The sequence below is a fragment of the Ranitomeya variabilis genome, chromosome 1 (assembly GCF_051348905.1).
Source record: "Ranitomeya variabilis isolate aRanVar5 chromosome 1, aRanVar5.hap1, whole genome shotgun sequence".
NCBI lineage: Eukaryota > Metazoa > Chordata > Amphibia > Anura > Dendrobatidae > Ranitomeya > Ranitomeya variabilis.
This window is the reverse complement of record NC_135232.1, coordinates 714966029-714993556: the sequence shown is the minus strand read 5'-3', so window position 1 is coordinate 714993556 and position 27528 is coordinate 714966029. Positions and strand designations below refer to the sequence as shown.

The window sequence follows — 27528 nt, the reverse complement described above, 5'->3', positions numbered from 1 at the left end:
CAACCACCGGAGGGAGCCCAAGAGCGGAATTCACAACAGTACCCCCCATTGAGGAGGGGTCACCGAACCCTCACCAGAGCCCCCAGGCCGATCAGGACGAGCCAAGTGAAAAGCACGAACCAAATCGGCGGCATGGACATCGGAGGCAACAACCCAAGAATTATCCTCCTGGCCATAACCCTTCCACTTGACAAAATACTGAAGCCTCCGCCTCGAAAAAGGAGAATCCAAAATTTTCTCCACCACATATTCCAACTCCCCATCAACCAACACGGGGGCAGGAGGATCAACAGAGGGAACAACGGGCACCACATATCTCCGCAACAAAGATCTATGGAAAACATTATGGATGGCAAAAGAGGCTGGAAGGGCCAAACGAAAAGATACCGGATTGATAATCTCAGAAATCTTATAAGGACCAATAAACCGAGTCTTGAACTTAGGGGAAGAAACCTTCATAGGAACATGACGAGAAGATAACCAGACTAAATCCCCCACCCGAAGCCGGGGACCAACACACCGACGGCGGTTAGCAAAACGTTGAGCCTTTTCCTGAGACAACGTCAAATTGTCTACCACATGAGTCCAAATCTGCTGTAACCTGTCCATTACAGAATCCACACCAGGACAATCAGACGGCTCAACTTGCCCCGAAGAAAAACGAGGATGAAAACCAAAATTACAAAAGAAAGGCGAAACCAAAGTAGCCGAACTAGCCCGATTATTAAGGGCAAACTCGGCCAACGACAAGAAAGCCACCCAATCATCCTGGTCAGCAGACACAAAGCATCTCAAATAGGTTTCCAAGGTCTGATTAGTTCGCTCAGTTTGGCCATTTGTCTGAAGATGAAATGCCGAAGAAAAAGACAAATCAATGCCCATCCTAGCACAAAAGGCCCGCCAAAACCTAGAAACAAACTTGGAACCTCTGTCAGACACAATATTCTCCGGAATGCCATGCAAACGAACCACATGCTGAAAAAACAATGGAACCAAGTCAGAGGAGGAAGGCAATTTAGGCAAAGGTACCAAATGGACCATTTTAGAGAACCGGTCACAAACCACCCAGATAACAGACATCTTCTGGGAAACAGGAAGATCCGAAATAAAATCCATGGAAATATGCGTCCAGGGCCTCTCAGGGACCGGCAAAGGCAAAAGCAACCCACTAGCGTGGGAACAGCAAGGCTTGGCCCGGGCACAAGTCCCACAGGACTGCACAAAAGAACGCACATCCCGCGACAAGGAAGGCCACCAAAAGGACCTAGCAACCAAATCTCTGGTACCAAAAATCCCAGGATGACCAGCCAACACCGAACAATGAACCTCAGAAATTACCTTACTTGTCCATCTATCAGGAACAAACAGCTTCCCCACAGGACAGCGGTCAGGTTTATCAGCCTGAAATTCCTGAAGCACCCGCCGTAAATCAGGGGAGATGGCAGAAAGAATCACCCCTTAAGAATGCCAACCGGCTCAAGGACTCCAGGAGAATCAGGCAAAAAACTCCTAGAGAGGGCATCAGCCTTAACATTCTTAGATCCCGGAAGATACGAGACCACAAAATCAAAATGGGAGAAAAACAGGGACCATCGAGCCTGTCTAGGGTTCAGCCGCTTGGCCGACTCGAGGTAAATCAGATTCTTATGATCGGTCAAGACCACAACGCGGTGCTTGGCTCCCTCAAGCCAATGTCGCCACTCCTCAAATGCCCACTTCATGGCCAACAACTCCCGATTGCCGACATCATAATTGCGCTCCGCAGGCGAAAACTTTCTGGAAAAAAAGGCACACGGTTTCATCAAAGAACCATCAGAACTCCTCTGAGACAAAACGGCCCCTGCCCCAATCTCAGAAGCGTCAACCTCAACCTGAAAAGGAAGAGAAACATCCGGCTGACGCAACACAGGGGCAGAAGTAAATCGGCGTTTAAGCTCCTGAAAGGCCTCAACAGCCGCAGAGGACCAATTCGTCACATCAGCGCCTTTCTTCGTCAAATCGGTCAGGGGCTTAACCACACTGGAAAAGTTGGCAATGAAACGGCGATAAAAATTAGCAAAGCCCAAAAATTTCTTAAGACTCTTCACAGATGTGGGTTGAATCCAGTCATGAATGGCTTGGACCTTAACAGGATCCATTTCTATAGACGAGGGAGAAAAAATAAAACCCAAAAAAGAGACCTTCTGAACTCCAAATAGGCACTTAGACCCCTTCACAAATAAAGCATTATCACGAAGGATCTGGAATACCATCCTGACCTGCTTCACATGAGACTCCCAATCATCGGAAAAAATCTAAATATCATCCAAATACACAATCATGAATTTATCAAGATAATTGCGGAAAATATAATGCATGAAGGACTGAAATACAGAAGGAGCATTAGAGAGCCCGAAAGGCATCACAAGGTATTCAAAATGGCCTTCGGGCGTATTAAATGCAGTTTTCCATTCGTCAGCCTGTTTAATACGAACAAGATTATATTCCCCTCGAAGGTCAATCTTAGTAAACCAACTAGCCCCCTTGATCCGAGCAAACAAATCAGAAAGCAAAGGTAAAGGGTATTGGAATTTGACCATGATCTTATTAAGAAGGCGATAATCAATACAGGGTCTCAAGGAGCCATCCTTCTTGGCAACAAAAAAGAATCCCGCTCCCAATGGTGAAGAAGACGGCCGAATATGCCCCTTCTCTGAAAACTCCTTAACATAACTCCGCATAGCGGCATGCTCTGGCACAGACAGATTGAAAAGTCGGCCTTTAGCGAACTTACAGCCAGGAATCAAGTTAATAGCACAATCACAGTCCCTATGTGGAGGAAGGGAACTGGACTTGGGCTCATCAAATACATCCTGGAAATCCGACAAAAACTCAGGAACTTCAGAAGAGGGGGAAGAGGAAATTGACATCAAAGGAACGTCACTATGTACCCCTTGACAACCCCAACTAGTCACAGACATAGATTTCCAATCCAGCACAGGATTATGTCCCTGTAACCATGGAAAACCCAGTACAACAACATCATGCAAATTATGCAACACCAGAAAACGGCAATCTTCCTGATGTGCTGGAGCCATGCACATGGTCAGCTGAGTCCAATACTGAGGTTTATCCTTGGCCAAAGGCGTAGCATCAATGCCCCTCAAAGGAATAGGGCTCTGCAAAGGCTGCAAGGAAAAACCACAGCGCTTGGTGAATTCCAAGTCCATCAAGTTCAGGGCAGCGCCTGAATCCACAAATGCCATGACAGAAAAGGACGATAATGAGCAAATCAAGGTCACAGATAAGAGAAATTTAGGCTGTACAGTACTGATGGTAACAGACCTAGCGACCCTCTTAGTACGCTTAGGGCAATCAGAAATAACATGAGCAGAATCACCACAGTAAAAACACAGCCTATTCTGGCGTCTGAATCCCTGCCGTTCTGCTCTAGTCAAAATCCTATCACATTGCATAGGCTCAGGACTCTGCTCAGAGGACACTGCCATATGGTGCACAACTTTGCGCTCGCGCAGGGGCCGATCATTCTGAATGGCTAGAGACATAGATTCGCTCAAACCAGCAGGCGTGGGGAACCCCACCATAACATCTTTAAGGGCTTCAGAAAGACCCTTTCTGAAAATTGCTGCCAGAGCCTCCTCATTCCATTTAGTGAGCACAGACCATTTTCTAAATTTCTGGCAGTATACTTCTGCCGCTTCCTGACCCTGACACAGGGCCAACAAGGTCTTTTCTGCATGATCCACAGAATTAGGTTCGTCATACAATAATCCGAGCGCTTGAAAAAATGCTTCTACATTAAGCAATGCCGGGTCCCCTGATTCAAGGGAGAATGCCCAGTCCTGAGGGTCACCACGCAGCAGAGAGATGACAATTTTAACCTGCTGAATGGAATCACCAAAGGAACGGGGTTTCAAGGCAAAAAACAATTTGCAGTTATTTTTAAAGTTCAAAAACTTGGATCTGTCCCCAAAAAACAAATCAGGGGTTGGAATTCTAGGCTCTAAAGCCAGAGTCTGGACAACATAATCTTGGATACTCTGTACTCTTGCAGCAAGTTGATCCACACGAGAAAACAAACCCTGAACATCCATGCCAGCGCCAAAATCCTGAACCACCCAGAGATTAAGAGGAAAAAACAGACTGCAGAAAAAAAAATGGCTCAGAACTTCCTTTTCCTTCTTTTGAGATGCATTTAATTCATTTTTGGCCAGTTGTACTGTTATAATGAGCTGGTGGTTTAGGAGCAACATGGGACGTGCTCTGGAGGAGCTGGTACCTGTACTGACCGCAGTTCCTGAGCTTAACACAACACTAGAAGTAGCCGTGGGATGTTCCTGTCACTCCCTAGACACCTCGTCACAGCCGGAGGATTAACTACCCCTAAAGATAGAAACAGTAAAGCTATCTTGCCTCAGAGAAAATCCCCAAAGAATAGGACAGCCCCCCACAAATATTGACTGTGAGTGGAGAGGAAAATGACATACGCAGAATGAAACCAGGATGTAGCAAAGGAGGCCAGTCTAACTAGATAAATAGAACAGGAAAGAATACTGTGCGGTCAGTATTAAAAACTAGAAAAATCCACCACAGAGTTTACAAAAATCTCCACACCTGACTAAAGGTGTGGAGGGAAAATCTGCTTCCCAGAGCTTCCAGCTTAACTGAATAAATCCATACTGACAAGCTGGACTAGAAAAAAAATAGAAAGTGCAGAAAGATTAAGTCCACAACAAGGTGGACTGCAAAAGAACAAAGCAAGGACTTATCTTTGCTGAACTGGTCAGAATATCAGGGAAATCCAAGCAGATATGTGAATCCAACCAGGAACCATTGCCAACTGGCACAGGCTGAAGGATAGAACCAGGCTAAATAGTCGAGCCAGAAAGACAATCAGTGGAAGCAGCTGCTGACTACTAAATCCAAGGAGCAGCAGTACCACTTAAAACCACCAGAGGGAGCCCAAGAGCAGAACTCTCAAAAATGCCACTTACAACCACCGGAGGGAGCCCAAGAGCGGAATTCACAACAGGGGGCCTGGCTGCGTCTGTCTTGGGTTCTTGCTGCGTTTCTCTTGGGTTCCTTGCTTGGTCCCAAGAATCTTCCAATTTAAACACAGTTTTAATTAGAATGATTATGTATTGGTATGCCAACATACATTTTGATTCCCCACAAAAAAATTATTACACAAAAAAAAAAATTGTGTTGACTGTTCCCTTCAAACTTGATGTGCTTGATGCACAAGCTGCAAAACCGTCCACCTCCTGTTTCCCCCAAAAATTCCTTGAAAGCAACACCAAAACTACTTCAAACTTGATATGCGCCATGCGCATGTTGGTAAACCTACCCCATCCCCTCCTCCAGACACAGTTTCAACCTTATAAAAAATTTCCCTCATTCAAAGTTAAAATACCAATACTCAAAAATTATAATTATGGTTACCCTACAGTTACTATTTTCTAAAACCAGATAACATTTTCTATACCAAAGGTTTGCATTCCGCATTTGTATATAGAACCTCAAACACCTTTATTGAATGTAGACCCAGTTTTAAATTTATCTTGAAATCATACTACGGACAGTTTTGTGGAATTTTTATTACAATTTTTTTTTGGTTTTTTATTTTTTTATTTTTGTTGGAAAGTAGGAGCTACACTGCTCTTTATTTTAAATACCAGTACAGTATGTTAATGTATGAAAAATAAGAAAAATGCAGGACACACATCACACGGCATTTATACACACACCACACACATGTCACAGCACAGCCATTCAAAATACCAGCACAGTATGAAAAATAAAAACATGCAAGGCGGGCGGTCGGGCACACACACACACACACACACACACACACACACACACACACACACACACACACACACACAAACACAAACACACACACACACACACACAGGCAGAACTCATGCTGGATGGCAGTCCTCACATGGCAGTCTCTGGCAGGGTCTTGCTGGCTGCTAGCAGGGTCTGTCTTGCTGGCAGGGTCTGTCTTGCTGGCAGGGTCTCTCTTGCTGGCAGGGTCTGTCTCTCTTGCTGGCAGGGTCTGTCTCTCTTGCTGGCAGGGTCTGTCTCTCTTGCTGGCAGGGTCTGTCTCTCTTGCTGGCAGGGTCTGTGTTCTCTCTTGATGGCACATTGAGGAATGAAGCCCACCTGTCCTGTTTATATAGTTTTGGGGTTGTCTGGGCAAAGTATCTACTTTTTGGAGCATGCTCAATTGAAAAAAACGGATTGGGGCGACGGATCCGCCAAATGACGGTTCGCGACGGATCCGTCGCCCATAGACACCCATTCTATGAAATGGCGGTCGCGACGGATCCGTCGCGAACCGTCAATTAGGCGCAGACAAAAAACGTTACAATGTCCGTCAATGTCTAGACAACGTCCGCCAAATTTCGACAGATCCGTCGCATGGCGGATGGAACAGACGACTATCCGCCACAATCCGTCGCTAATGCAAGTCTATGGGAAAATAGCGGATGTGCCAAAAAAAAATGGCGAATCCACTATTTGAGGAAAATGGCAGTTTCAGACTGACGCCAAAAGACTGAAGTGTGATTAAGGCCTTAGATGCGGGTCAGTTCCTTCTCTTATGTATCTGCTGTGCTCTCCGTCCGTACAACAATAACAGGGCCGGCATCAGCCCGCTCTGATGATTCTCACAATACTCCGGCTACAGATGAGGGTTGGCGGTCCGGTTACATCTCATTGTTCTTGTCTTTCTTGCAGTTTTCTCCTACTAACGGGTGTCTTCTGTGCTTTCTTTCGCAGGCACCATCTCCGTTAATAGCAAACGCACTCCATTCACTGCCAGTGGTGAGAGTGAGATTCTGGACCTAGAAGGAGACATGTATTTGGGGGGTCTTCCAGAGAACCGGGCTGGTCTCATCTTGCCCACTGAACTGTGGACGGCTATGCTGAACTATGGTTACGTTGGCTGTATTCGTGACCTGTTCATCGATGGGCGCAGTAAAAATATTCGGCAGCTGGCGGAGGCACAGAATGCGGCCGGCGTTAAGTCTTCGTGCTCTCGGATGAGCGGCAAACAATGTGATAGTTACCCCTGTAAGAACAATGCTGGCTGCCGGGACGGCTGGAACCGTTTTGTGTGCGATTGTACAGGCACAGGACACTGGGGAAGAACCTGTGAGCGAGGTGAGATGGTATCCCAGAGGAGTGTAATGTATATTAATGCTGAAGATGCAAGACACGGCATGATTCTCTATACGAGGGTCAGTCTGACCCACTAGATGGTACACATGATGGCGCCAACACCGCAGTATGGCTCACCTTCCAAATTCCCTGGGTGTGCATACTAGAAGGAGGTAACTGTGCTTTAATAGGCCTTGCCTTTCAATTCCCCATCATTTTTTACATCTCTGCTTGCTGTCAGTAAATAGACAGTCTGTGCTTACACCTTGAGGGTACTGGAGTGTGCCGGGTCTTATCAGACTGTACGAGCCCCATAATAAAGGTCCATAATCGAGGAGACATCTCTTGACGATACTGTATGTGATATCCAAGTCCTGGACTTACATTTCAGATCATGGACCCGATCCCATAGACATCTGTGTTATCCTCCAGGCAGAAGTATAGACAGCAGATCCATCTTCATCCCATAATGATCGCTCTCGTCCATCTTTATTGAGATTGCCGACTCCTCTCCAGCATTGCTCTCTCCTGTCTTCTTCTCTCAGGATCTCATATTGTTTCCATTCTCTCCCTGGCATAGGTTGAGGAGTTTTTGTGTGAGTGCCGCTCTCTCTAGCAGAGAGTGAGGAGCTGTTGTGTGAGTACTGCTCTTTCTGATGCAGGGTGAGGTGCTCTTGTGTGAGTACCGCAATTTCTGATACGGGGTGAGGAGCTCTTGTGTGAGTGTCGCTTTCTTTGGCGCAGAGTGAGGAGCTGTTGTGTGAGTGCCACTCTCCCTGGTGCAGGTTGAGGAGCTCTTGTGTGAGTGCTGTTCTCCCTGACACAGAGTGAGGAGCTCTTGTGTTAGTGCTGCGCTCTCTGGCGCAGGGTGAGGGGCTTTTTTGTGAGTGTCGCTCTCTCTGGTGCAGGGTGAGGAACTTTTGTGTGAGTGCTGCTCTCCCTGGCGCTGAGTGAGGAGCTCTTGTGTGAGTGCCGCTATCCCTAGCGCAGGGTGAGGAGCTGTTGTGTGAGTGTTGCTCTGTCTGGCGGAGGGTGAGGAGCTCTTGTGTGAGTTTCGCTCTCTCTGGTGCAGGGTGAGGACTTCTTGTCTGAGTGTTACTTTTTTTTTACACAGGTTGATGAGCTCTTGTGTGAGTGCCGCTCTCTAATGCGCAGAGTGAGGAGCTCTTGTGTGAGTGCCGCTCACTCTGGCTCAGGGTGAGGGGCTCTTTTGTGAGTGCCGCATTCTCGAGTGCAGCTTGAGGTGCTCTTGTGTGAGTGTTGCTTTCTCTGGTGCAGGTTGAGGAGCTCTTATGTGAGTTCCCTGGCACAGATTGAGGAGCTATTTTTGAGTGCCGCTTTCCCTGGTGCAGGGTGAGGAGCTCTTGTGTGAGTGCTGTTCTCCCTGGCACAGAGTGAGGAGCTCTTGTGTTAGTGCCGCGCTCTCTGGCGCAGGGTGCGGGGCTGTTTTGTGAGTGTCGCTCTCTCTGGCACAGGGTGAGGAGCTCTTGTGCGAGTGTTGTTTTCTCTGGCGCAGGTTGAGGAGCTCCTGTGTGAGTGCCATTCTCTTTGTGGCACTGAGTGAGGAGCACTTGTGTGAGTGCCGCTCTCTCTGGAGCAGAGAGAGGAGCTCTTGTGTTAGTGCCGCCCACTGTGGCGCAGGGTGAGGGGCTTTTTTTGTGAGTGCCACATTCTCTAGCGCAGCGTGAGGAGCACTTATGTGAGTGTCGCTTTCTCTAGCGCAGCATGAGGAGCACTTGTGTGAGTGTCGCTTTCTCTGGCGCAGGTTGAGGAGCTCTTTTGTGAGTGCCATTCTCTCTGTGGCGTAGAATGAGAAGCTCTTGTATGAGTGTCACCCTCCCTCGCGCAGGGTGAGGGGTGGGGAGCTTATGTGTGAATGCAGCTCTCTGGCGCAGTGTGAGGAGCTCTTGTGTTAGTGCCGCACTCTCTGGCACAGGGTGAGGGGCTGTTTTGTGAGTGCCGCATTCTCTAGCGCAGTGTGAGGAGCTTTTGTGTGAGGGGCAATAAGGGTTGTGGTCTCTGTAGTCAGGGGTTGTGGTCAGAGGTTGTGGTCTCTGGTCAGAGGCGGTGGTCTCTATGGATAGAGGCTGTGATTTCTGGTCATGGGTTGTAGTTTCTGTGGTCTTTGGTCAGAGGCTGTGGTCAGGGGTTGTGGTCTCTGTAGTCAGGGGCTGTGGTTGCTGTTGTCAGGGGCTGTGGTCTCTGTGGTCAGCGGTTGTGGACTCTGTGGTCTGGGGTTGTGGTCTCTGGTCAGAGGCTGTGGTCTCTTTGGTAGGGGACTTTGATCAAGGGCTGTAATCTCTGTAGTTAGGTGCTGTGGTCTCTGGTTAGGGTCTGTGTTCTCTGTGGTCAGCAGCTGTGATCAGAGTCTGTGGTCGCTGTTGTCAGAGGTTGTGGTCTCTTTGATCAGGGATGGTTGTCAGGGGCATTAGGGGTTGTGGTCTCTGTAGTCCGGGGTTGTGGTCAGAGGCTGTGATCTGTGTGGTCAGAGGTTGTGGTCTATGGTTAGGAGTTGTCTCTAGTCAGAGGCTGTGGTCTCTGGTTAGATGCTATGATTTCTGGTCAGGGGTTGTGGTGTCTGTGGTCAGGGACTGTGGTCAGGGGTTGTGTTCTCTGATCAGTGGCTGTAATCTCTGGTCTCTGTGATCAGGTGTTGTGGTCTCTTTGGTCACAGACTGGTCAGGGGCTGTGGTCTCTGTAGTCAGTGGCTGTGGTCTCTATGGTCAGTGGAGGTTGTCGGACTATGGTTAGTGTTGGTTGTCAGAGGTTGTGGACTCTTGTGGTCAGTTGAGGTTGTCAAGTTCTGTGGTCGCTTTGGTCATTGGAGGTTGTCAGTGGCGGTTGTCGGGGACTGTATTCAGTGGTGGTTGTCAGGGGCTGTGCTCAGTCGCGGTTGTCAGAGGCTGTGGACTCTTGTGGTCAGTGGAGGTTGTCAGTGGCGGTTGCCAATTTCTGTGGTCATTGGAGGTTGTCAGTGGTGGTTGTCGGGCTGTGCTCAGTGGCGGTTGTCAGGGGCTGTGCTCAGTCGCGGTTGTCAGGGCCTGTGCTCAGTGGCGGTTGTCAGGGCCTGTGCTCAGTGGCGGTTGTCAGGGCCTGTGCTCAGTGGCGGTTGTCAGGGACTGTGCTCAGTGGCGGTTGTCAGGTGAAGAAGAGAAGTTTAGTTGAGGATGCGGGGATGTTGTTGCAAGAGCAGATATCACTTAGCTGATTACCTCTTCTGCCTGCACTATAAGTCCCAGAAATTTGGTGTATACAGCTCCGCAGCCCTGGGCTGGGCCGGATCTATTCCCCAGGCTGCGATTTTCCAATTAATTTCACAAAGCAGCGTCCACGTCTCTCCGCTCTATTCTAATCCTGCGGACCCTAAAGGGAACTTCTCATGATAAGCCGATAAGATGCACGGAGGCCGGAGCCAGGAGCGCGGCGGGATTTCATCTGGTTAATGGGGTATTGTGCAGCATTGGGTTAACCCCTCCGACACTGGCACTCTTTGAGAAGAGGAGGCCATGGGAAGAATTGCATGCAAAGCTCCATCTTGTGTCTCTATGACTGATGTAGTTAGGGGATGGAGAGGGGTCTTGGACATGATGCAACCCATGGTGTCGGTCCTCAGCTTTCTCCCCTTCTGAGTTTGTCATCGGGTGGCGCTATCGCTCGTTTACCTCTCCCATTATATTAAACCCTTTGCAATTACAAAACCTCTTGAATTGGGGATTTCCTGTAATCCGGTGCTCTAAAAACGTCTTTTTTATTAAAGCATTAACCATTCATCTGTCTGCTCATCCCTCGAAGTCTGCTGCTCGGTTGTAGCCTGGACCAGCTCGGCGCTGCAGAAGTTAATCACAGTCGCTGCACTCTCACGTTGCACAAAGCAATTGAAAGATTAGCGATTTAGGAGCATAACGCTGCACGCTTGTAATAATCTCAGTGGAGTTTAGGCAGAGAATGCAAGACCTCTGTAATCCTCTGGCTCCCAGCTGACGTTGTGGCTCTGTATCCGATGCTTCCTGCGTTTCCCCAAAGCTATTCTAAACATTGCTGCTGGTCCATGGCACCATCCTCCTTCAGAAAGAGTCAGCAGCCAAACCCCAGGCTGGGAAGCGTGGAGATGCCATATAAGATTGGGGCATTCTTCCCTCAGAAATGCTTCATAGTAAAGAGCAGGACACATGTGGCCACACGTCTTGGGTGCATATCCTGAGGACATGGGGGTGATATGTGCCAGTGTGCATGGCCTAGAGTTATAAATCGTCAGGCCGTTTAGCATCACCAGCCTTCTTCACACGGTATAAAGGACGTTCTATGTACACTGCCTGGTAAATCAAGGGCATCAGGTATAGAGCCATGAGTGGGGCCTTTCCTAGGCGTTTGGCGTTGGACCGGCACTTTCTCTGCTACTTCTCTGTATAGGGTTCACAGCCGCAGTGTGATCCAAGCCATGTGGCCGACGATGTGCCCAGAGACGTCCACAGTGCCTGCTGCTCTCCTCTGCATGATGCCGCTTTCCACTATGCCTGCGGCTGCTCCCCTCCCTGCCTCTTGCTGCTCTCCTCCGTGTCTCCTTCGCGCCTCCTACGTGACTCCTGCCGTTCTCCACCATGCCCAGAGACGTCCACGGTGCCTGCTGCTGCTCTCCTCTGCATGCTGCCGCTCTCCACTATGCCTTCTGCCGCTTGCCTCCTGACGTTCTCCTCCTTGCCTCCTGCCACTCTCCTCCTTGCCTCCTGCCTCTCTCTCCTGCCGCTGTCCTCCGTGCCTCCTTCCACTCTCCTCCTTGCCTCCTGCCGCTCTCCTTGCCTACTGTTGCTCTCCTCCTTGCCTCCTGCCTCTCCCCTCCGTGCATCCTTCCGCTATCCTCCTTGCCTTCTGCCGCTCTCCTCCTTGCCTCCTGCCACTCTCCTCCTTGCCTCCTTCCGCTCTCCTCCTTGCCTCCTGCCTCTCTCCTCCTGCCGCTCTCCTCCGTGCTTCCTGCCTCTCTCCTCCTTGCCTCCTGCCTCTCTCCTCCGTGCCTCTTGCCGCTCTCCTCCGTGCCTTCTGCCGCTCTCCTCCTTGCCTCCTGCCTCTTTTCTCCTGTCGCTCTCCTCTATGCCTCCTGCCACTCTCCTCCGTGCCTCCTGCCTCTCTCCTCCTGCCGCTCTCCTCCGTGCCTCATGCCACTCTCCTTCTTCCGTTATCCTCCGTGCCTCCTGCCACTCTCCTCCTGCTGCTCTCCTCCTTGCCTCCTGCCGCTGTCGTCCGTGCCTCCTGCCCCCTTCCTCCATGCCTCCTTCCATTCTCCTCCTTGCCACCTGCTGCTCTCCTTGCCTCTTGCCGCTCTCCTCCTTTCCTCCTGCCTCTCTCCTCCGTGCCTCCTTCCGCTATCCTCTGTGCTTCCTGCAGCTCTCCTCCCTGCCTCCTGCCACTCTCCTCCTTGCTTCCTACCTCTCCTCCATGCCTCCTGCCGCTCTCCTCCGTGCTTCCTGCTGCTCTCCTCCTTGCCTCTTGCTGCTCTCCTCCGTGCTGCATGCCGCTCTCCTCCGTGCCTCCTGACGCTCTCCTTGCCTCCTGCCGCTCTCCTCCTGGCCTACTGCATCTCTCCTCCTGGCCTACTGCATCTCTCCTCCTGTCGCTGTCCTCCGTGCCTCCTGCCGCCTTCCTCCGAGCCTCCTGCAGCTCGCCTCCATGCCTCCTGCTATCCTCCGTGCCCACTCCTTCCGTTCTCCTCATTGCCTCCTTCCTTTCTTCTCTGTGCCTCCTGCCGCTCTCCTCCTTGCCTCCTGCCGCTCTCCTCCGTGTTTCCCTGGGCAGGAGATCAGCCGCGTGTCTGTGACATGAATTTTTATTGCAGTGACATTTGTATTGCCCCCTCTTGTGAGTGATCAGCCCCCGCTTTCTTCCCATCCCAGGGCTAGAGCTAACATTTGCTGTGCTGGATGGCCGATCTGCCTTGTGTGAACATCGCTGTTACTTTCGCTCTGGTGTCTGTGTTATATAATGTGTGGAGCTGAGTAGCTCTGTGCTGGTCTGTGGAACCAGAGGAAATCCCCCATGTCCGAGCTCCGCTGACATCACTGGGGGGCCCCACTGGCCACCGGTCCTGCCTCAGCTGTCACGTTATGTGACTGGAGTAGTTCTGCCTGTGTCCCATTGGCTATAAAGTGTAGGGTAGGTAGTGATCATTGTACCAGTTCTGGCAGGATTTGTTGTGGGGTCAACCTGCGGTATTGTGTATGACGTGTGTCGTGTGTGACCTCTACAATGACTTTCATGGCTAATGCACAGAGACGGGGTGTGCGTGCAGTACCTCTGCTTGCCCCCCAGGGGTGGTTCTTGTGATAACATTTGAATTGCTATAAAGGTCACTGTGTCAAAATCAGTGGGGACCACTTCTGCAGTGTACATACACGATGACTGCGCCCCTGAGCCGGGACTTGTGTGGCCCGTGAGACTCCAGGTAATGCTGTGCCCTGTGGTCCTGATGGACACGGAGGCTGGCAGTGACGCCATCTTCCTGTGGATAATGTCTGTGATGTGTGAATGTAGCCATCACCTCCTGACCGGCTCTTCTCTCCCTGCAGAAGCTTCCATCCTCAGCTATGACGGCAGCATGTACATGAAGATAGTCATGCCGGTTGTCATGCACACGGAGGCTGAAGACGTTTCATTTCGATTCAAGTCTCAGCGAGCCTACGGGCTCCTGGTGGCCACCACGTCCAGAGACTCTGCTGACACGCTGCGACTGGAGCTGGATGGGGGCAAAGTTAAACTCACGGTCAACTTAGGTATCGTATGACACTTACTGTCTGTGGGGATGGGGATTTCACGTCAGTGTCTTTCTGTTCACTCTTCTATTGGCCGCAGAATAAATTTGTCCATGGTGTCTCCACTGCATGGTCCGGTCCAGCCACACTCCTAACATGGCCCAATGACCTGTGCGGTCCGTGGCCTCTCCACATTGCCTGTCATTACTGTGTTACCTCTGCGGGGGCCGGAATTGTGCAGGGCTGCACGCTACGGTCTCTCCAGCGGTAACAGGGGAGTGGCAAGACCCCCAACTTCCAGCTGTCCTGCAGGTTAATATGCAGCACTGATTTTATTGCTGAAGTTGATGGCCATTTTGAACTAGCCATAGCCACCTGAGGACTAGCTGAAAATTGCCACCTTTATGCCTGTTGAGGTGCAGAGGACGGACTGAGGGGGTCTCATGGGTTCTGCCGCTTTCTGCAGACATTCTCCTGCCATTCATATTTCTTGCATTTCTCTGCCAATCGTTTGTCATCTTTCTGCCTCATTTGTCTCGTTCTTCCACCCAAATCAGTCTCCTGCAGCCTTTTACTGAGATTTCTCCCACCCAGTGGGTGCAGCCCTTGTAGTGATAGACGGAGACTGTGTTGGGTGGTCTGTGTCCCCCATCCTGTGCTCCTAGTGTCGTGTGATGGTCGTGTGTGTGTCTTTAAGTTTTTAGCCTTGTTCCATCATCGGCCTCAAAAGATGGCACTCACTACCCTTCAAAGGCCTGAAGCCTGCGGCCCGTACAGCAAACAGCCTTGAGAACAGAGCGTGCAGAGCAGCATCTAGGGGTGAGCATGGCCCCCAGTCACCCCGTACAAGTGCTTACATCCCAGCTGTCTAGCCTTTATGATAATGAAAGATCAGAGCCCCCACTACACCCGTCCTCATCTCCTGCCATCCAGGGGGCCACCAAGGAGAGGCCTAATTGCCCTTAATCTACCTCCCCATCCTGCTGTTTCCCTCTATGTTGCCCCTCGTCTCTTGTGCTACCCCCTACCCTTCTGTCTGAGAAGTCGGGGTTCTGATCTTTCAGGCCCCCCCTAGCTTTGGAGCTGCACTTACTTACTCCAAGAATTGACGCACTACTGCCCCCACTATTTGCTGATCTCACCGGTTCTCTGAGGGTGTTTGCTCCCACTTTTCTGTTGCGGTTGACGACACATAGCAAACCAAATCGCACGAAACAGCCATGAACCCGGATCAATGTTCTCTATTCAGCCCCCAATTTCTTCGTTTCCTAGGAGCTGGGTATTAAAGGTGTGCCTCTCCTTATCCATGTGGTAGTGGATTTACTGAATGAAGTGCATGGAGAGGAGTACAACTCCCATCATGAGCCGATCACCTCTGTACGAGAGCGCATCTGCTGTCGCAGGCCTCATGGTACGGCGTGAGGCCTTCTGTCTTCATAGAGGACACTGGTGGGAGGGGTCACATACGGGGCTTTCTGTACATCCTGCTCCTTACATACTGAGCCATAGCACAGCCACGGACCCTGCTATTGCCCTGTACCGATGGCTGAGGGTTCTGCAGCGATGTGTTTGTGCGGTTTGCTGTTTGTACGTGGCCATTTTATAGATTAGTGACACAATTTGTAGGAGTCACACGTCACATTGTAGGTGAGCGGAGCCCTGCTCCCATTCCTCCTTGTCCATGACACATGGCAGCCCCCAGTCACACACACGGCAGCCATGGCTGCTCCTTATGACACTCACACCTAGTACTATAAAATGGCCACTCTTGTTGCGTGTGTCTGTCCCCGGAAGGGTGGACCTCACTGTTTTTGGATGACTGCAGCTGTAACCTTGAAGGATACGAATTCATCTTTCATTTATTTTTTCCCATCTAGACTGTATCAGGATAAACTGTAACTCCAGTAAGTTTATACCTCAATCTCATTTTGTTCTTTCTGTCTCATGCTCTTGTGTAATCGACTCTTCTGCAGAGTCTGTGATGTTTGTGGACACTGAGCGTGGCCATGTCTGCTCCTCTGTGGCCACTGACACCTAGTGGTCATATTGGTGCCATGATACAAAAAGGGTAACCTCACCTGCACCCTCAGTGGCCTACTCTCAGAGGGCATGCTGAATTTTGTAGTCCACCTAGAGGTTGCCACGGTACTGAGGACACTTGTAGTTCAGGCACACTGGGATACACACTCTCATTTTACTCAGTCTATGGGGACGTACAGTATATCAATGTGCATGTCTCCAGACCACCCACCGTGTCCTGCTGATATCTGGGCACTGAGTGCCTTGGTATAATCCTGAGCTTGGAGGTAAGTGGTCTTCTTGACAGCGCCCACTGCAGTGTTCACAGGTAAGTGCTCATATTCATGTGTCATTGTGCTTGTAAGCTCCATGTAAGCTGACATTTTACACCCCCCTCCCCCGCACTGCAGGCACCAAACACCAAATAGGACAGAAGGAGATGATCTGATGATCGGTGCAGAGACTCGTCATTGCCACAAAACCTTAAAAGAAAAATGTTTGCAGCTTGTGCAGCTCTTGGTGGAATCCTCTTTCCGTGCATGGTGTTTACTTTCTGCCCTCGGGGATAACAGCATTTGCAGTCTTCTTTTGTTTTCATGCCCATAACCTGCTTGAGGGAAAAAGCCACATATATTGTAAAGACGGCTGGAAAACATGAAGATCTAGGAAAGCATGCATCAGACTAAAGTCAACAACCTCAAGTGACGGGAGAGGTACCTCTCTGACCTCAGGTGACAGGTGAGTGGCCGCTCTGTCCTCAGGTGAAAGGAGAGAGGCCACTGACTTCAGGTGAAGGAAGAGCAGCAGCTCTGACCTCAGGCGACTGGAGAGGGGCCACTCTGTCCTCAGTTGACAGGAGAGTGGCCGCTCTGTCCTCAGTTGATGGGAGAGGGGCCGCTCGGTTCTCAGGGGATGGGAGAAGGGCTGCTCTGACCTCAGATGACGGGAGAGGGTCCACTCTGTCCCCAGGTGATGGGAGAGGGTTCGCTCTGTCCTCAGGTGACAGGAAAGGGTCCATTCTGTCCTCTGATGACAGGATAGGGGCCACTCTGACCTCAGCTGACGGGAGAGGGTCTGCTTTGTCCTCAGGCGGCGGGAGACGGTCCGTTCTGACCTCAGGTGACGGGAGAGGGTCCGCTTTGTCCTCAGGTGACGGGAGAGGGTCAGCTCTGTCTTCCGGTGAAGGGAAAGTGGCCGCTCTGACCTCAGGTGATGGGAGATGTGCCGCTCTGACCTCTGGCGACTGGAGAGGTGCCACTCTGACCTTAGGTAACGAGAAAGGGGCATCTCTGACCTCAGATGACGGGAGAGGGGCCGCTCTATTCTCATTCGACTGGAGAGGGTCCGCTCTGACCTCAGGTGACTGGCGAGGGTCCGCTCTGTCCTCAGGGACAGGAGAGGGTCCGCTCTGTCCTCAGGCGACTGGAGAGTGTCCGCTCTGACGTCAGGTGACAAGAGAGGGTCCGCTCTGTCCTCAGGCGACTGGAGAAGGTCCGCTCTGTCCTCAGGTGACAGGCGAGCGTCCGCTCTGTCCTCAGGTGAGCGGAGAGGTGTTGCTCTGACCTCAGGTGATGTGAGAGGGGCCGCTTTGCCCTCAGGTGACGGGAGAGGGGTCACTGACCTCAGGTGACGGGAGAGGGGCACTCTGACCTCAGGTGACAGGAGAGGGGCACTCTGACCTCAGGTGACAGGAGAGGGGCCACTCTGACCTAAAGTGACAGGAGAGGGGCCACTTTGTCCTCAGGGCCCTGGAGAGGGGCCACTTTGTCCTCAGGTGAAGGGAGAGGGTCTGCTGTATCCTCAGGCGATAGGAGAGGGTCCGCTCTGTCCTCAGGCGTCGGGAGAGGGTCCGCTCTGTCCTCAGATGACGGGAAAGGGGCCCTCTCTGTCCTCAGGTGATGGGAAAGAAGCCGCTCTGTCAGGTTATGGGAGAGGCGCCACTCTGACCTCAGGTGACGGGAGAGGGGCCTCTCTGACCTCAGGTGATGGGAGAGGGGCCGCTCTGTCCTCAGGTGACGGGAGAGGGTCCTCTTTGTCCTATATTGACGGGTGAGGGGCCGCTCTGTCCTAAGGTCACGGGAAAGGGGCCGCTCTGTCAGGTAACGGGAGAGGGGCCATTGACCTCTGGTGACAGGAGAGGGGCCGCTCTGACCTCAGGTGACAGGAGAGGGTCCGCTCTGTCCTATATTGATGGGTGAGGGGCCACTCAGATCTCAGGTGACAGGTGAGGGGCCACTCTGTCCTCAGGTGATGGGAGAGGTGTCGCTCTGACCTCAGGTGACAGGTGAGGGGCTGCTCTGTCCTATGGTGACGTGTAAGGGGCCGCTCAGGTGACAGGTGAGGGGCCGACCTGTCCTCGGGTTATTCACGTGCCCACTTCTCGCTGAGATTGCTGGTGGTCAGCCAATGTGGTGGTAGAAGTCCAGTAGTGGTGTCTTCTGGACGTGTCCGGGCAGTGACTGGCGCCGGGGTGGACTCCGCGCTTCACCCTTCCCCTGCCCGTGCTGCTGCTCCTCTGTGCCAGGGATCTGACCTGTGAGATAATTTCGCCTCTCTATATAATGCAATGGACAGAGTGCACAGCTAGGTGGCAGCCACTTTCTTTCTCTGCTCTACAGAGCGTTGATAATCATCCGCCACATTCCAAACTTCAATAACGGGACATGTCACCATTCCATCTGAGCTACCCCTTAACTACCAATCATCCTCTCCAATCCCTGACCTTTATCTTTCTGGCCAGTCCATCATTTTTTTCTCCTTCCCCACCTCTAGTCCGCTTGGACTGTCTGGTGACAACACCATTTTCCCCGCTCTGACATATCTACTAATCCTAACCTATTGTCTGTGCTTGAGACAGCCAGCCCACCATGGCTGTGTGTCTGCGCCGTATGTAGACCTAGTGGAATGACTAGACGGGCGGTGGTACATGGATCCACAGGTGTATGCCAATCTGTGGCTGATGAAGATCGGCATTGAACACTGGCATAGTGCACTCCTGTGCCCTGCTCTATTTTTTGATGGGTAGAGTATTGGTTAATATCCAGAATGGTGGATGACTGAACATTGTGATAATCACATTCACTTCTTGTTTTCTTCTACACCTTGTGATTCGTGATCCTTACTCTTCACACGTACACGTCTGACTGGTAAGGATACGGCGGATACACTGCTGGGGGCATAGGGTGGCCAACATAACGGCAGGGAAGCATTACCCAGCGCTGCTGTCGGGAACACTGAGCAGATCCCACCTCTTGGTCATGGCTTCATATATCACAATATGCACTGCTCCACTTCTGTACATTCACCTGTGGACCAAACCTTGAGTGGCCGTGCAGCTCACCCTCTGTGAGCAGTAACATATGCAGATACAGAACCACTGGGAGGCAGCAGGCTGAGGACCTGAGAGCTAACAGGAATCGAGCAGGCGGAAACTAGCGCCCCTCACATGTGGATATGATGGTACATGGTGCCTGTGAGCGGCAATGGTACAGTCACCCTGCATACAGAGTGACACCACAGAGAGCGCCCACCATTAGCCCCCACAAGCTTCATTTTGTATGTGACGACTGCCGCCAAGATCTCTTCACATGCACAGAATTACTAGGAGGCCGGGTATGCAGCATTTGCACATCTGTGGCAATTTCTTGGCTGCTCCAGTGAGAGGCGAGTGAATTATCTGCACAGGAATGCGTGTAATTATTTGCATTTTCCTCAAACACGACTTTGATGAATCAGCCAGAGCCAAGGCGGGAGCCTGAGCTGCCTTGGAAAGAAATTCTTACATTTCAAGAGGGCTCCAATTGTGCTTCACCTTCAGGAGACAACGTTGGACTCTCATCACTTATCACAAATAACCGGGCAAATTCATGTGAACTTTCCACGGGTCACCAATTATCGAACCACATTTATATACATTGGTAAAGGTCATAAACTTCAGAGCTTGGCCATTGCTGCTGAGTTCCCCTCCTGGGGTTGAAGAATTGGACATTTTCCCTGGTGGCACTATAATGACACAAATAGGGAGGAATAGGGCTTAGTATCTGTTACACCAGGCAGTGATCTCTGGAATATGAAGGCTACAAGTGTGCAGGAGCTGACTGCCCCTCCTCGGTGAGACCTCGGTCCTCCAAGTGATGCAGGCCAGCCTGGAAGTGCATTGGGGTGCAGATGTGGGCACAGGTAGACACAGACTGAAGAGGCCCCTGTGCAAGAGCAACATACTGGCAATTTGGAGTCCAATAGTTCCTCATAATGCCCAAGTACAACTGCTCTAGAGCTGGATGTGGCCCTCTGACCTCTTGAACCCGTGGTGCCCTCAGTTCACTTCAGGCTAATAAGCATGTGGCTTTTTCAGTCACATTGGTTACTACAGGACGAGTATCCTCTTTCCCACTGGTTTCAGTCGTAAAATCTTCCGGACTGGATCCCTTTAATGAACTTTTACATGGTCCGAAATTCAGGTAAATGACTATTTGTAAAATCATTGATCATATGAAAGAGGGCTGCGATCATCCGACAAGCAAACCTTCGGCTGATGGGATGGTTTATGTTTGTCTAAAGGTGGACACCAACAAGTAACCAGAAAATTCCTCTGCCAGTAAACAAATGAGGGCGAGAGGAAAGCAGGGGAAATCTTGGAAATGATAGTCATAGAAATCTAAAATGTTAGAATTGGAAGGGACCCCCAGGGTCATCTTGTCCAACCCCCTGCTCAATGCAGGATTCACTAAATCATCTCAGATGTCTGAGCCTCTTGTTTGAAGACTTCCATTGAAGGAGATCTCAACGTTTTTCGTGGCAGCCTGTTCCACACTGTCACAATCCATTTTTGGATTCGTGGCAGCTTTGGTTCCGCTTTGTTTTAAATGTTGCTTTTCCCTTTCATGGTTCCCCCCCCCCCCCCACTGATAGTTTGGTGTAACTACAGTGCTGTTGGGTCAGCTAATGTGATGGTGACCACTCCCGCCATCCTTTAAATGGTCCCCAGGTGCATCAGCTGACTGTTGGTGATCGAGTTTCTCTATGGAGACCAGCCTGGGAGTGGCAGCTCTCTGGTGTCTGCTGTTTTTGGGGTTTGGAGTCCAGTTTCTGTGTCATCCGTGATTTGGAGCTTGGAAGCTAAAGTGTGGCGTTTTCTCCTAGTCCCTTTCGTGTTTGTCACTGTCCCCGTGTGATACTACAGTATCTGCAGTGGTAGGCCAGCGCTCCATGCTGGCCAGTGCAGTAGTCAGGACAGTGTGAGGTGACAGCGAGGGACGAGGTTCCTGACGGCGGTGGGGGGGAAGGACCCACTTAAGTTGTCAGGGGAGTGCAGGGACAGGCTCAGGTTTGAGCAGGAGGTGACCAATCCTTCATTTCCCTATTGGTAGGACCTTCCTCCCCCCTTTTCCATCCTGTTGTGTTTTTCCTGTGCCGTCCGCTACTGACCCCCCCCCCCCGTGGGGTCGCTATATATGTATATTGTGACACTCATTGATCACCCTCACTGTCAAAAAAGTTTTTTCTAATATTTCTAATCTATATCTTCTCCCTTTCAGTTTCATTCCATTGCGTCTCATGCTTCCATGAGCAAATGAGAATAAGTATGATCCCTCTACACTGTGTCATCCCTTCAGATAGTAGACAGCTATTAAGTCTTAAGCTTTTGTTTTGCAAGCTAAACATTCCCAGATCCTTTAACCAATCCTCGTAGGACATACTTTGCAGTCCGCTCACCATCCTGGTAGCTCTTCTCTGAACTTGCTCCAGTTTTTCAATGTCTTTTAAAATGTGGTACTCAGAACTGGACACAGTATTCCAGAAGAGGCCTGAACAAGGAGGAGTAGAGGGGATAATTACTTAACAGAAGCATAGAGACTAGATCATGTAAATACATCCTAGAACTGTTTGCTTTTTTTTGCTGCTGCATCACACTGTTGACTCGTGCAGTCTGTGATTTATTAGTACTCCCAAGTCTTTATCAGACGTGCTGTTGCTTAGTTCTATTCCTCCCATTCTGTAGATGTAATTTTCATTTTTCTTGCCCAGATGTAGAATCTTGCATTTCTCCCTGTTAAATACCATTCTATTAGTCACTGTTCATTGTTCAAGCTTATCTATATAATTCTGAAATCTTTTTCTGTCTTCTTTAGTGTTAGCTATCCCTCCTAGGTTTGCATCGTCTGCAAATTTGATCAATTTACCTTCAGTTCCCTTATCTAGATAATTTATAAAAATGTTGAACAATACTGTGTCCAGGACAGAGCCTTGTGGTACCCCATTTGAAACACTTCCAATTGGATGTGCAACTATTTATGACCACTCTTAGTGCGATCAGTGAGCCAGTTATGAATCCACCTAATTGTAGCCTTATCAATCCCATACTTGGTCATTTTTTCAAATGCTTTGCTGAAGTTGAGATATACGTTATCTACCGCCTTTCCCTGATTCACCCAGTCAGTGATTCCTTCATAGAAGGAAATTAGATTAATCTGGCATGACGTGTCTGCTTCAAAACCATGCTGGCTCTACTTATCCAAGTACTTACATACATGCTGTTTAATAATTTGTTCAAATATCTTTCCTGGTATAGAAGTAAGATACATTGGCCTGTAATTTCCTGGCTCCATCTTCTTTCCTTTTTTGAAGATAGGGACGACATTTGCCTTTCTCCAATCTTCTGGGACTTCTCCTGTTCTCAAGGATTTTTCAAAGATTCTGGCTAGTGGTTCTGTAATTTCCTCTGCTCACTCTTACAGCCCCCTAGGATGTAATTCATCTGGGGAAGATTTAAATTCACTTAAATTAGCTAAGTGTTCCCTCACATCTCTCTGTTTATTGATAGTGTGGATTATTTTATTCTTTCGATGGCACCGTGAAGATCAGTTGATGTTACAATTTCTTTCTTGGAGAACACAGATGCAAAATGGGAATTTAAAAGTTTGTCCTTCTCATCATCATTTTTGACCACTTCAATTTTTTCAGCCTGTAAAAATCCTACAGCATCTTTAACTTTTCTTTTGCTTTTGACATACCCCTCAAATCCTTTTTTACTGCTTTTGGTCTCCCTTACATTCCTCACTTCATTAGAGGCTTTAGCTCTTCTAACGCTTGATATTCATTTCTTTTCTGCTTTTTAACAAGTGTTTAAGTTCTATGTTCATCCTCCCTGGTCTGTTTAAATGCTTCCAATTCTTCCTTCTTTTTGGGATTGTTACTGATTGTGCAGTGAGAATTTAATTTAGCAAAATCTCCCATCCTTCTTGAATATTTCTGTCCTTTAGAACATCCAGCCATTGGACATTTTCTACCTTCTTTCTGAGTCCATTAAATTCTGCCTTTCTGAAGTCCAACCTTAAAGTCTGAGTCCTCGCTGTTCTTCCTTCTCTTGTAATCCAAAATTCAAGGATAGCCTGACCACTGCCTCCTAAATTCCCAGCCACCCTTACTTCCTCAACCATTTCCTCCCTGTTGGTAAGAATTAGGTCCAAGATTGCAGATCCTCTTGTTTCTCTTCTACCTTTTTAAATATAAAGTTGTCAGCAAGAGAAGATAAAAATTTTCTAGACACAGTACTTTTGCCTGAGATTCCCAACAAACATCTGGTAAGCTAAAATCTCCTATGATCACTATGTCGTACTTTTTTGAGGGCAGAGACATCTGATGTAAAGAGTTCATCTATATGTTAAGTCTGTCTGGGTGGCCGATAATAAACACATACAATAGTGTCCTTTCTGTTCTTCTCTCCTTGAAGTCTTATTCAAACAGTTTCTACAGATCTACCAGTCTCTGAATCTTGGCTCTCTGGAGATATACGTTTTCCTAACATACAATGCAACAATGCAACACATCCTCCCCTCTTGTTAATCCTGTTTCTAATAAATAAGTTGTAGCCCCCTCTTGTTAATCCTGTTTCTAATAAATAAGTTGTAGCCTTCAAGTTTTGTATTCTAAGCAAGTGTATCATCCCACCAAGTTTCAATGATGCCTATGACATCATATCTCTCTTCCTGTGTTAGCAGCTCCAATTCTCCTTTTTGTTTCCCATGCTCTGTACACTTGTATAGACTCATTTTGGTTTGTAGTTGATTTCTCTTGCTCCTCTATTTTCATTAAGAGTTTGTTGTTTTTGTTCTTTCTTTCCACTTCTAATAACAGGGTTCTCAAAACAATGTATTAGCTACGTACTTTTTCCTGGCTGTATATTTCCCATCCCATATTGATCTAGTTTAAAGTTCTCCCGATGAGTGTAGCAAGGCGTCTATCAAATATGTGCTTTCCTGTTTTTGTAAGATACAACCTCTCTCTAGCAGGGAGTCCATCATACAGATAATTCACTACATCATCAAGAAACCCAAAACGTTGCTCATGACATTATTGACATGGCCAGTTGTTCACCTGTAGAATCCTGTTCAATCACTTTGGTCCATGTCCACCCACTGGGAGGTGGATGACAAGACAACCTGCGCTCCCAGTTTTCACTTTCTGGCCTAGATCTTCAATGTCTCTGCCTATAGTTTCCAGGTCCTTTTTTGCTGTGTCATTTGTTCCCATGTGTATTAATAGGTATGGGTCTGTAGCACTGTAGAGTCTTGGTACTCTAGCAGACACATTTTTTATTTTGGCACCTCGAAGACAGCACACTTCTCGTGAGGTACTGTCCAGTCGGCAGATAGTGGCTTCTGTTCTTCTCAGTAGGGAATCCCCCACGAGCACCATTCTCCTTTTCTTCTTCACCACAGCACTTCTTATTCTCCCATCAAGAGGCTTCTGATTTCTTACTGGGGTGTTCTTTGTGGTAAAGCACTTTTTTGATGTACATCTTCATAGTTGTCCTGCGTGAGAGCCTGGTAGCGTTTCTTCGGTGGTATGGGTGCTGACTGCCTCCTGATCATCCTGCTTCTTTGGGTCACATGCTTCCCTTTCTCTTCTTCTGCAGGTACATTGAAAGGTATTTGTCTTCGAACATTCTGAATAGTTATTTCTACTCTGTCATTAACTTCTTCAGGAACACTGAAGTAATTCCATAAAGGGGCAGTACATTGGTGCCCGCAGTCTTGGTAGCACTTTTAGCAGAATGCTGACAGAATCTTTCCCAAACACAAGGGAGCTAATCATTAAGCCAAACATGACATCTCTGTAGGTGAACACGGGAGGGCCAGGAGCCAGATATCCTGAAGAGAGCTGCACCCTCATACAGCAGCCCTTTGTCTCAAGATGTTGGTTGCAGGTTCTTATGTTTGATTTGGAAGTCTTCAAGAAACGTCCACTGGAGTTTGCATTTCACTCACATGTGACTCATCTTTAGGCCGCCAGTGCCTAGAACTGGCTATCAGCTGGAGTACATTTTTCTTACAACATATGTCACTTTTCTCATGTCAATTATAGTTCAAATTGGATAAAGGGATTTGCCATCCACAGCCCACCAGATTAAGAAAAGTGGTTGGACTGGTGTGTAAAAGCCTTCAATGTGAAGACATCAGTATAGCACAAAGCCACGCCTAAATGTGCAGTCTGTCACTGATGATTCCCCGGCTGACTCTACTGAATAAGGTTGATGGAGCCTCAGAGACTTTAATAGACACCAGCAGTCCTGAGATTTGATTTGTTACTGCTCAAGATATGGACTACTATCCATTTACTGCTTACTATACAGGTGATGTAGAGAGCATAGGTATCTGAGCCATGCAGCACCCTAAATTCATCCACTCAGCCGTGACCAAGCCACTTAATAACTACTCAAACTTTTAGCGATTGGTTCTCACAAGTCTAGATCGCTTGTACCAGGGGTGTGCCCAATAACCAGAGTATGGTAATTTTTGCTTAAAGAAGCACTCCATTTTCTCCCATCAAAGATGTATCCTCTTTATATTGCACTATTATACAGCGCTCTGCACTTACGATTGCTAGTTTTTCCTTTCTAACCAGATACGTTTTCTGTTCTCTCTTGTAGAAACAGGACGTCTCTATTCCTGCAGTAATCATTCCCCTGTTCACCTCCTGACGCAGCTGCTCCCATCTCCCTCATCCACGAACCTTTACAACTTATGACTCAAAGAGAAAATTGACCTCCTGTTTCTACATAGAGCATAGAAGGATTGAGCTCGTCAGGTTTTAATCAAGTGATGTCATAGACGTAATGGAAAAAAATAATTATCTGGGTAGAAAGGCAAAATGAGCAATTGTAAGTACACAGTGCTGTATAATATGATGAGTGCAATATATTAAGAGGGTGCTGGGAGGAGGAGGAGTGCTGCTTTGTCACTCAACCATACAGTGGCATATAAAAGTTTGTACACCCTTGGTCAAAATTAATGTTGTGAATAGTTAAGCAAGTTAAAGATAAAATGATCTCTAAAAAGCCTAAAGTTAAAGAAAGATGACACATTTACATTGTATTTTAGGCAAAAAAAAAATATTCTCATTTTTTACATTTAAAGAATTGCAAAAAGAAAAATGGGCATATGCAAAAGTTTGGGCGTCCTGCATGATTAGTACCTACTAGCATCCCTTTTTGAAAGTATCACAGCTTGTACACACTTTTTGTAGCCAGACAAAAGTCTTTCAATTCTTGTTTGTGAGATTTTCATCCATTCTTCCTTGGGAAATTCTTCCAGTTCTGTGAGATTCCTGGGTCGTTGTCATGATACGTATTGCGACCCAACAGGGGTCGGTAAGCGGACAGCACAACAAACTCACAACAGGATGGAAAAGGGGGGAGGAAGGCCCTATCAATAGGGAAATGAAGGAATGGTCACCTCATGCTAAAACCTGAGCCTGTCCCTGCAGTCCCCCTAACACCCTAAGTGGGTTCTTTCCCCCACCAAAATCAGGAACCTCGTCCCTATTTGTCATCTGTCATCTCACACTGCCTGGCTAGTGCACTGGCCGGCAAGAAGCGCTAGCATCACCACTGCAGATGGTACCACACAGGGGATAGTGACAAACACAGGGGGCAGATTTGGTGTATGTCTCTCCCTGCGGCTTCTATCCACCGGTATAGCAAGGCCATGGAGGCGTCCCAACGGCCCGGGAGTAGCATACTGCACCAGAGTATCCTGCAGCTTAGGTGACAGACCCTGACAAAAATGACTCCTAAGAGTAGGGTCGTTCCACTGCGTGTCAGTGGCCCACCTCCTAAACTCTGAGCAGTACTCCGCAGCCAGCCGGCCCCCTTGCTTGATATTACGGAGTATAGACTCAGCCAAGGAGACGCCATCAGGATCCCCATACACCAGCGCCAATGCCACGAAAAACCCGTCCACCGACTGCAAAGATGGTGAATTGATTGTCAGGGAGAAGGCCCAGAATTGGGGATCACCCTTGAGAAGGGAGACTATAATCCTCACACGCTGTTCCTCACTCCCTGAAGAACGAGGACGGAGCCTGAAATATAACTTACAGGCCTCCTGAAAAACCAAGAATTTATCTCTCCCTCCAGAGACCCTGTCCAGGAGAGATACCTTAGGTTCCGGTTGAGCCTGCACATGAGCCGAGAGCCAGAACCTCGACACCTGCTGGAGCTGCTGCACCACAGCTCCTTAACCTCATCAGTTATGTTCTGGATCCGCTGGGCAAAAGCCTGTGCTTGAGCCATCAGTTTACGGGAGAAAAAAAGTATCGG

General features: G+C 49.0%; 1 protein-coding gene across 17 annotated transcripts in view; it reads left to right on the top strand.

Moving 5' to 3' along the window:
- The window catches only part of NRXN3 (neurexin 3), a 573277-nt gene that overhangs the window by 199768 nt on the left and 345981 nt on the right, over nucleotides 1-27528 (top strand). For 13 of the 17 annotated variants that reach the window (XR_013216504.1, XR_013216506.1, XR_013216503.1 and 10 more), the window contains 3 exons: nucleotides 6787-7170; nucleotides 13725-13928; nucleotides 15785-15811. Coding sequence is in view for 11 of the 17 variants with exons in the window: in XM_077267473.1 (XP_077123588.1) it covers nucleotides 6787-7170; nucleotides 13725-13928; nucleotides 15785-15811 (615 nt within the window). In the remaining 6 variants the exon portion in view is untranslated. The remainder of the gene's footprint in view (nucleotides 1-6786; nucleotides 7171-13724; nucleotides 13929-15784; nucleotides 15812-27528) is intronic. The other 4 variants (XR_013216505.1, XM_077267475.1, XM_077267474.1 and 1 more) reach the window with 1 other exon arrangement.